At 39.6% G+C, this 11262-nt stretch overlaps 1 protein-coding gene across 1 annotated transcript; it reads left to right on the plus strand.

Annotated features, from left to right (window-relative positions):
* Positions 1 to 1221: 1221 nt before the first annotated feature.
* LOC145036272 (uncharacterized) lies at positions 1222 to 2812 on the plus strand. The gene is made up of 4 exons (XM_078984725.1): positions 1222 to 1365; positions 1468 to 1565; positions 1973 to 2371; positions 2461 to 2812. Exons 1-4 carry the CDS (start codon positions 1222 to 1224, stop codon positions 2810 to 2812), a joined length of 993 nt encoding a protein of 330 aa, XP_078840851.1.
* Positions 2813 to 11262: the final 8450 nt, after the last annotated feature.

Consider the following 11262-nt stretch of genomic DNA (forward strand, 5'->3'; position numbering starts at 1 on the left):
GCAAGGGTGTTTGTAGGGAAAACAAATTTGATAAATGCAGCACAAGTTCTAACAATAACAAGCATATTTGTTTTAATTGTGGTGCTAGTGGTCATATTGCTAGAAATTGTCTTAATCGAATGTTTGTGAGTCATAATCTTCCAAGAGGGGAGAACGAGTTCAGTGGAAGGTCTTTAAATAGAAATTCCTCTAGAAGTCGCTCTCGAAATGATGATTGGGCAGATGAACGAAATAGAAAAAGGGATATTTTTCACAGACATAAAAAGGTTTTTAATCACCATGTCCTAAGCAGTCTGCCAAAAAGGAGCATAGCCACGCCAAGGTCAAGCTCATCCCAAAGCAGTAGTGGATCTTCAACCAACTCTGGTAGAAGTCACACATGCTTTGAGCAAACTGTCAAGCATAAAATGACAAAGTTAACTGAGACATTCAGAAAACCTAATTATAAATGGAGACCCAAACCTGCTCCCAATACATCATTTGTGTCCTCAGAGAAGTTTAAGTGCAATAAATCTGGAAAGGAATTGGGATCACCCAGGAAGATCATGACCTAGGTGCCCAAATCTAATTAAACTCGCATATTTTGCAGGGACAGTTGCGGGGAAATGTTGTCAGACCCTGGTTCGTCGACAGTGGTTGTTCCCGGCATATGACGAGAGATATCACCCAACAGCACAACATTCAATCATTTAATGGGGGTATGTCTCTTTTGCGGGTGGATATGGAGGGAAAATCACTCAAAGAGGAACCGTGTCAAATGGAGTTCTAAGTTTCGAAAACATGAATTTCACTCCCGAGTTGAAACACAGTCTGTTAAGCATTTCTCAGATTTGTGACAAGGGCTATTGTACGCATTTCACTTACAATGAATGCATGATCTTAAAGCCAGGCTTTGTCATCCCAGAAGAATGGATTATTGTAAAATCAAAAAGGGATGGGAACGCCTATATCATTAATATAAATAGCAATCTCCCAGAACAAGTTCCTTGTTTATTCTCCAAGATCTCCGAGCAAACTGCAATGCTGTGGCACCGAAGATTAGGTCATGCTAACGCCAAGAATCTAAATCGTCTTGCAAAGAATGAGATGGTCCATGGATTGCCTATAAAAGACTTTATTACGTTTGAAAAATGTGTGTCGTGCGCTCAAGGAAAGCATCATCGAAAGCCGCACTTGCCAAAATAGGTTAACTCAATCAGTCAGGTTCTTCAATTACTTCACATGGATTTGTTTGGTCCAGTGAACGTGCTAAGCATCAACAGAAGCTCTTACTGTTTAGTTGTGATTGATGATCTCTCTCGATTTACGTGGGTTTTCTTTCTATCCAACAAAGCTGGCATCACTGAATTGATCAAGAAGTTCATTGTACTTGTTGAGAATTAGACCAATCATAGGGTGAAGGCGCTTCGTACCGATAATGGAACAGAGTTTAAGAATTATGTTCTCAATCACTTCTACATTGAAAAGGGTATCCTGCATCAATTTAGTTCAGCTCATACACCTCAACAAAATGGTGTTGCTGAAAGGCGGAACAGAACACTCAAAGACGCTGCAAGAACAATGCTGTGTGACTGAAAGCTTCCAGTTTTCTTTTGGGATGAGGCAATAAACATTGCCTGTTATGTTCAGAATCGAGTACTTATCAACAAAGCTCAAATGAAAACTCCGTATGAAATTTACTATGGACACAAGCCACCAGTCAGTCATTTCCGAGTATTTGGCTGTCCTTGCACCCTTCTTCACCTAGACGCCAACCCGAAGTTTAATGCCAAAGCTGATGACTGTTATTTTGTAGGGTATGCTGCTAGCACCGCTTATAGAGTCTACAATAAGAAAACCAATAGATTGTGGAATCCTATGATGTGCGTTAGTTGGAAGAAAATGAGACAGACGCAAGAGTGGGTCCGGATTGGCTGCTTGATTATACGTCACTTTTCGAATCCTTAAACGTGTATTCAAATGATGTATCTAGAACTAGTTCGCATTGGAAGAGCATCTCTGAAGATGAAGACGAAGAAGTTGTGTACAAGCCTATATTTAAATCCTCTGCTTCATCAAAAGGTAAAGCTAAAGCTTCACTTAAGGGAGGGACCTCTGGTTCGCATAAGGGAGAGCCTTCTGCTGCATCTGAGGGGGAGCCTTCTGCTGCACCTGAGGGGGAGTCTTCTTCTACATTCTCGGGAGAGTCTTCTCCTTCTCCTCAAGAGCGCCCATTCTTGGAACATGATAGTCCTCAATCAGTCCATACTGATTCTTCTGATGCTGGAACACCACCTCATATATCTATAGAGAAAGAGTTTATTCCAAACGATGCTTCCGCTGTATCCTCAACATTTATGGAATTACTCTTTCCTAATCTTATTGCAGATGAGTATGTCGTAGAACCATCTGGTTCTGCTCAACCAACAAATGAAGGAGGTATCAACATTCACACTTTCCTGTTTCTCTAAATGATATCAGCCAAGAAATACCTTCAAGAGTTCAACGCGATCATCCGATCGAAAATGTCATTGGCCAGCTAGATGATGGTGTTAAAACTAGAAGCCAGAGTGGAGATGTAAATACATGTCTGTATTCTTGCTTTATCTCACAGATTGAACCCAAGAATGTAGAAATGGCTCTAAACGAACCTAGTTGGGTGGATGTAATGCATGAGGAATTGCACCAATTTGAAAAACTCGGTGTTTGGAAGTTAGTTGAATTACCGAAGGGCAAAAAGTCTCTTGACACACGATGGGTCTATCGTAACAAGCAGGATGATTCAGGGGTTATTGTGCGAAACAAAGCTAGACTGGTAGTTCGTGGGTTTTGACAAGTCGAGGGTCTTGACTACACTGAAGTTTATGCTCCAGTAGCTCGCCTGGAGGCTATTCGTATCTTCCTAGCGTATGCTTCGTATATGAACTTTACTGTATTTCAAATGGATGTCAAGACTGCCTTCTTGTATGGCAAGGTGAAGGAAGAAATCTACGTTGATCAACCTCCAGGGTTTGTCGACTCGAAGTATCCTAATCATGTCTACAAGATGGACAAAGCATTATATGGGCTGCATCAAGCTCCTAGAGCATGGTATGCAACCCTAACAAAGCATTTGCTCGAACATGGTTACACTCGCGGCACTATCGATCAAACATTGTTCATAAAGCATGTCGACAACGACCAGATACTCGTACAAATATACGTCGACGACATAATCTTTGGATCAACGAGCCAAAAGCTTTGCAAGGAGTTTGAAAGTGTAATGAAGAAAAGATTTGAAATGAGTTCGTTGGGAGAAATGACCATGTTTTTGGGGCTTCAAGTTAAACAGAATTCAATTGGAATCCTGCTACATCAAGCCAAGTATGTGGAGGATATTGTTGAGAAGTTTGCACTTCACGATGCTAAATCTGCTTCTACACCGATGGTTGAACGACCTCTCCTGACTCCAGATCCTGAAGGCGAGTTCACAGATCAAACTCTCTATCAATCAATGATCGGCTCGCTGATGTATCTTACTGCCAGTCGACCTGACATTATGTTTGCAGTCTGTCAATGCGCACGATATCAGGCTAATCCTAAAATTTCTCATCTTATTGCTATTAAAAGAATTTTTCGGTATATCAAAGGAAGCCCTAAATTGGGTCTTTGGTATCCGAAGAATTCTGAATTTGATCTTTATGCTTTTACTGACAGTAATTATGGAGGCTGTGAGCTTGACAGGCAATTAACTTCAGGAGGATGTCAATACCTAGGTGACAGATTAGTTTCATGGCAATGCAAGAAACAGCACACAGTCTCGACTTCAATAGCAGAGGCGGAATATGTTGCTACATCAGCTTGCTGTTCTCAAGTTATTTGGATTCAACATCAGCTGTTGGACTACGGTTTGAATTACTTCGAAACCCCTATCTATTGTGATAATGAAGCGGCAATTCAAATAGATGAAAACCCAGTCCAACACTCTAAAACCAAGCACATCGACATTAAAATTCACTTTATCAGAGACTGTTATGAACGATCTTTAATTCGAATCAAACAAGTCCACACTGATAACAATGTGGCGGACTTGTTCACAAAGCCATTTAACAAAGCTCGCTTCGATGTGCTTGTGGGATTTCTGAAAATGATACGTTTTGAGGATTAAGTTTTTTTTTCTTTTTCTTTTCTTAATCTACTTTATTTTTTTTAATTTTATTTTTGTTTCTTGTTTTAGGATAGTTTAAATTTGCGCATTTTTTATTTTGTATTCTCACCCATGCACAAATTTAGGGGGAGAAATATAATAATTAAAATAAATAAATAAAATAAAAAAATAAAAAAAATAAAAATCCAAAAATTCTGTCATTTCTGTTCAGAAAATTAAAAATTTATTGTTGACAGTGTCAAGTTGTAGGTATGGTGATGGGAAATGAAATTAACAAGTGATAACGTGCAACCTGAATCGGCGTAACATACCTAAGTTGAATCGTCTACGCATGGTACTCGATGTGCTGGTAGGCACGAAAGACTTTAAATGGACTTGACTAGGAAAGTTGAACTTAATGAATTTAAGGACTGGACAAACTTTGACCTAGTTAGATTCATTTAACCTGATGTCACGACGCTCGGATAGGTTGAGCAGGGAGATATACATGAGAATCTACCCATCACATTAATTGAACCCATACATGGAACTGTGGCTTAACTTTTCCTCGATGTGCGAATTCTATCCTTAATTCCGGTTGGATAGGGCGACTGGTAAATTCCGATAAATTAGGTCTGTAGAATATCATTTTCTTTCTTTCTGTCTGTTAGTCATATGTTGCACCCTTCGCGTGATTGGAAGAGATCCGACCTGGATTGAAACATATGCAACTCTATTTCTCTGCAAGTTATATATATGAAATTCTTCTTATCTGTTACCCATATGCTGTCTCCTTTGCGTGACTTCTAATCCGACCTGGTACACAGCATATGCAACCTTCTTCTTCTCAACCCCTCTGAAGTAATAAGTAATAGAATTCTGAATCTATCCTCTCTCTGAATGGTTGTCTGCTCACCCGGTGTAAGGAGTACTCTGGAAGTTCTTGATGGATGGGGCATATCAGGAAGCGGGAAACACATTCCAGTACACTTAAAATTGAACTCATACAGATTGTCTGTAGATCTCGCTGCTCAATTTAGGTGGACAACAATATCCCTGGTTGTAGTCAGTTAAATGGTCATAAGGAAAATTTATTTAAGATTTAGGATCTATTATAATAACAGAAATTTACAATTAGGTATATGTCTGAATCTGTCATTAGTAAAATGTCCAAAACTATCACAAATTTTTCGTGTTTACGTGGACCACAATACTGGCAGTCGATCAGACGAAGATGTGTATATAAGGGTACCGACAAGTGGAAGAATGTTGTCCAACAACTTTGATCCAAGCATCACAAAGTTATAGTGGTTAAGTTTTGTTTTGTCAAATGATTTTAATTTGAATTTTATTTTTATTTTTAAAATTTTAATTTTAATTTTTTTAACTTTTAATTTTTATTTTAATTTTGTTTTACTTTTACTTCTATTATTTTTACTGTTTTAGTTTTTAATTTTAATTTCGTTGTATTTTCTTAACAATTAAAATTTTGTTTTGTTAGTTTTGATTTTATTTTTATTTATTTTTATTTTATTTTTATTTTTGAAATTAAATTAATCCTCAAAGTTTTTTTTTTTAATTTTAACTGTTGGAAATTGAAAATACTAGGTAGTTATCAGGCAAGAAGGTAAGTGAGGGTGAAAAAGTGTAAAAAGGAGTTCACTGCCGGAATCTCCTCATTCACGAGATTTCGGCCGCAAACACTTCTTAAACCCTCAAAAGGCTCAAAAAAATATCTTTGATTTTTGGAAAACCGCTTACACCATCACAAAGGTAATCACTTCTAGATCACAAATATGTATTTTGTTTCGTGTTTCACCGAACCATTATGCCAGAAATCACAAAAATAGATCCGACGGAGCTTACGGCCGTAAGCTCCGGCCGTAAACTCCAAGTGTTTGAAATTTGGATTTGTTTCTAATTTATATTGATGCTACTGATGTCTATATTTACATATCTTCAAGTATTGTGCATCAATTCGATGTGCAGGATCGATTTTTTGGTGATTTTTCGATTGACAGTTCTTAGGCCGTAAACTCCTAGTTTACGGCCCTAGAACAATGAGTTCACTGCTTAAGTTTTGAATGTATTAAATAAGGAAATATTGTGTGTTAACTTTTCAAAAGGGTCCTTAGGCCGTAAACTTTGAGTTTACGGCCCAAGAACTAATTTTTCGATTAATGTTTATTTAAAAAAAAAAAATCAAATTTCACATTTTTTTTAATCTTGGCAGCAAACTCAATCTTCACTCATTTTTATAATGAAAATTTTATTTTGGTCATATTTTTTTATTTTGAGGTTTCTTACAGTTATGTTTGAGTGCAGACAATGGCGAACTTAAAATTTGCAGATATGCACAACCTATCAATTGTACTCGCGGATCCTCCGGCTATTCATTCAGATATGCGTTTGATGATTCATCGATTGCGTGAATGCTGCTTAGCATCCGCAATCACTGTCAATTCGGTGGTTTATCAAAGTTTAATACACGAGTTTTGGGCGACTGCGGAGACACACATGGATAATGATAGCAATTTTATAGTGAAGGCGAAAGTACAGGGTCGAGAGATTGTCATTAATGAAGGTGTTATTCATGAAGCATTGTTAATTGATGATCAACCCAACTTCCCGACAGAGATTGGAATCGAAGATGCTCAAAGAATTCTACGAAGAATGAGTTATGAGGGAACATTTCCGCCGACGCTGAAAAGGTTGTTACATCCATAATGGAGGTTTTTGGCCCATGTTTTCGTAAGCTGCATCTCGGGAAGGAGGTCTAGAGCAGATGAGATTTCTCAGCACACAACTGGTGCTCTGGTATCTCTTGCTGCGGGGTTTCGCTTTAATTTCTTAAAGTTCATCCTTGAGGAATTTGTTATCAACATCAGAGCTTCTACTTGGGATACTTTTCTGTTGTATCCTCGTTTCGTGCAAATGATCATTAACATTCAGTTTCCAGATGTGAGGAAGATGGGAGAAACATTAGATATGAAGTCCTTGGGTCCCCACACGGTGGGACTCATCAAACAGAATCGAAAAGGCAAATTCATATTTCAAGGACTATATCCTCTTGAAAAGTTTGGGAAGTTTACAGAACTGGATGAACCACCAAAGTCTTACGAGTCGTCCGAGCAAACATCCTCGGAGCAAACATCTGCTGAGAAATCAACTCCATCCAACATTGTTATAGATGTATCTGAGGATGAAGAAACCAAGAAAGAAGACCCACCAACTCCCAAAGCTCAAACTGTCTCAGAACATGAAAAGGAGTTGAGTGATGATCAAGTTGGTGGAGAGATGAGTATTGGTGAAGAGAGAAGTGATTCTTTTGATGATCTTGACTTAACTGGTTTTGATCATGATGATATTGCAGCTTCTTTGGCAAGCAGTCCTAATGTTGTGTCTCATGAAAATCTTGACACAATTTTCCACAATGTCGATGATGTTGTTTTACAAACAACTGAGAAAAGGAAATCGAGCAAGACATTTGAAACGCAAACTCCTACTTCCAAGCAAATGGTGTCGACTTCTATTCCTATGGAGATGGTTATGGGATGTTCCCCTCCTGTGTCCGTTTCTCCTACTTCCAAACCATTTGTGAGTGTGTTTTCTCCAGAAGCTGACCAACCACAATCTAAAAGAAGAAGACTTGATGCAAGACAATCTGAACTGATCGCAAGTTTGGTTAGTGGTCTTCCTACCCCACCTATCACTGCTACTACTACAAGACTCACCACTACAAAGATGTTTCCTACTGGTCCGAGTTCAACATTTAATGTTGGTGGTTCCTCTGCACCGCTTGGTTTCTCAGTTCCTAGATACAGCCGAGACGCTGCTTCTGAAAGGTTGGCGTTGCACATGGTTAAAGAACAACTTTTATCGCCAGATCCTCGAGGAAAAGGTGTTTCCATTGAAGAAGGTGGTGCTAGGGATGACAATCTTACTCTTGCTGGTTTGCAGAAAGAAATTTCGGTTCTTGGCTAGAAAAACATTGAACTCGATATTCAGGTGGCAGAGCTTCGTGCCGAGAATTTCGATCTTCGTATCCAAGTATCCAAGCTACAATCAGATAAGTCTAGTCTTGGCGGACAACTGGATGTACTCAAGAAGGATAAGAAGCTGAAAAGCAAGCAGATCTCCGATTTACAAGATCATTTTAATCTGCTGACTTTGAGCTATTTTGAGCTAAAGAAGAAGCTTGAAGTTGATCTTGGTGAGAGATACCAGACATCCGTTGAAGAACAAAGGATTAATCTTCACGTACAAGCTTTTCCGGTTGATCTACCAGTCAGTCAGTCTTCTAGTACTGCTAAACGTGTTGAAGTTGAACCTCCATTGGCTCCACACATTCAAGAATTTATTCATCATAATCAAGAAGATGATGTTCGGAGAGGACAATTACTGTTTAAACGGAATACCAATCGGAATACATCTCGGAGAGAACCCTTAATAATTGTTACTGATCTTGAAGTTGTTAGGTTCCGAGATACATTTGGAGATAGATCAGGAGTGGATGCCTGGGGATTTCATGACCCTCTCAGAATGTGGATTATCATTCGTATGAGTGGTAATTCAGAGTTGTATAAGGATATTCATGCATTTAGGTCGTTCATGAGAATTGATCTGACGGAGTTGTCTCAAGCTCCGTTCATCAATCTTTTCAACACTCCTCAGGTTACTCAGTTTAAGCATTTTCTGGATGATCAAGTAAAGAAAGGATTTCCATCGATGCCGACGGTAGAATCAGTTATATTTAAACACCCAGATGTCTTTGAAGAATCTACCGACAAGCCATTACAGGTGGTTATGTGGCCTCCAACGAAGCAGGTCAAGCAATTTCCGATTCTTCAGGGCTGTCAAGATGGATCTCTCAGTTCATTGGAATGCTGGGTCTATGATGAAGATACATCTGGAGCGGTCATCAAACTTAAAAATGGGTGTATCCATTTGTACGATCGCAAAGACTTGCTGCAATTCAGGAAATGGGATATTCATTATCTTAGCAACTTTCAAATTAAAGTTGTTGAAGATATTTACGAGGAAGGAGCCAAGGTATACACAACAATGGTCATGGAGATTCTAAGCAAGAGAATTTGCAATGGAGCGATGGGCCAGATGGACGTGACGATTGTCAACAAAGGAATGGGCTTGAGCTAGTCCAAACCAAGGGGGAGATTGAAAGACCCTGTATAATAGTTTGGTCTAGGCATGCTAGTTAGTGGTAGTAATTGTGTAGGAAAAATCGATTTTGTCTAGTTTACGGTTGTTATGTGTTTACGGCCGTAAACACCTCACGGTTGTAAGTCAGGTCTATAAATAGGGCGTTGTGTCAGACTTTAAAGGTTGTTGATTCCTTTGTGTTTTCTCCAAGTTGTATCTGACGTTTTATTGCTTTAAGGCGTATGCAAGCTTGGTTCATTTGTTATTTGCTTATTGTTTCATCTTTTGCTTATGTTATTTGTCTTTGATCATTGGTAGATCCGTTTTCGGGCTTTACAGTTTTTAGTTCAAAAGGCCCTAAAATGGGGTTTATATTGTGCTTGGGCTTCCTATGGCCATAAAGTTAGCACCTCTATTCCATGGCAACCCTCAATGGCTCCAGATCTGAAGTGTACCTCCATGATACACACCCAATCTCGAATATGGCCTTAAAAGGCTTAGAAAATGGGATGAATGAGCCCTAACTATAGATATATGAGTTGGATGATCAAGGTTGTAGCTTTTTACCTTGAATGACTAAGAATGAAGCAAAACCTCTGGACCTTCTTTCTTTTCCTGGAATCCCTAAGCTTTTACTTCCTCTTCAAGCTTCAAACCACCACAAAACACACAAAAAATGGCTTAAGATAACTCAAACAAGGTAAGGGTTTCAATTTAGGGTTTCTATGAGTTGGGAGGGATGATAGAGGTTGGGTTGGGATGAGATATGATGTTTAAATAGGGTGCAAACCCTAAATATTAGGGTTTCATCAAAACAGCTTCTACTCGTCAAGTTGGTTCCCCGACTCGTCAAGTAGGTCACTAAAGTCCCCGAATATTGTCGAATCTACTCGATGAGTTGGGCCTCTAACTCGTCAAGTCCCAAAGAAAAATATGAAATTACATGAATTAAATGTGTACCAGGAACTGGGTGTTACAAGGCTCCCCCACTTGTTTTAGACTTCATACTCGAAGTCTACTCCTGAACTCGAAAAGAGTTTGGGGTACCATTGCACCTTCATCTCGTCTTCCGACTCCCAAGTCCATTCGGAGCCTTGCGGTGCTACCATTTCACCTTCACCAACCCAAACCTCTTGTTTCTCAGATCCTTAGATTTCATGTCTAGGATCGCCACTTGCTGCTCGATGTAGTTCATGTTGTCATCGACCTTAATATCCTCCAAGGGCACCATTGCTGAGTCATCCACTAGAAACTTCCGTAACTGGGAGACATGAAAGGTACTGTGAATCTGACTGAGTTCGGATGGAGATCCAACATATATGCCACTTTTCCCACCCAGACCGCAACCCTGAAAGGTCCAATATACCTGGCGCACAACTAGCCCCGCTTCCTGAACCGAATGACACGTTTCCAAGGCGACACCTTTAGGAGCACCATATCCCCGACCTAGAATTACAGGTTCGAATGATGCTTCTCAGCATAGCTTTTCTACCGATTCTGAGCATTCCGAAACCTACTCTACACCTGTTGGATCCTCTTTATAGTCTTGAGTACCACTTTGGTACTCCCCACGACCCTCAGGCCAACTTCACCCGAGCATATCAGGCTCCTGCACTTCCTCACGTATAACATCTCAAAGGGAGGATGGTCAATACTTGCGTGATAGCTGTTATTATAGGAAAACTCTACCAAAGAAAGGTAAGCATCCCAACTACCTTTGAATCCTAAACACATGCCCGCAATATATCCTCTAGAGTCTGGATGGTTCCCTCATTTTGACCATCCGTCTGTGGGTGAAAAGCCATGCTAAATTGCAGACGAGTACCGAGCGCATCGTTAAACTTCTTCCAGAATCTGGAAGTGAATCACATACCTCTATCAAAAATTACCAAAACCGGCACCCCGTGCCAAGACACTACCTCTCTAATGTAGATGCCGACCAACTTTTCGGCCGAAATGCTCGCCTGAATCGGAATGAAATGGGTGCTCTTGGTCAA

The sequence above is a fragment of the Lactuca saligna genome, chromosome 3, assembly GCF_052625555.1.
Source record: "Lactuca saligna cultivar CGN05327 chromosome 3, ASM5262555v1, whole genome shotgun sequence".
Lineage (NCBI taxonomy): Eukaryota > Viridiplantae > Streptophyta > Magnoliopsida > Asterales > Asteraceae > Lactuca > Lactuca saligna.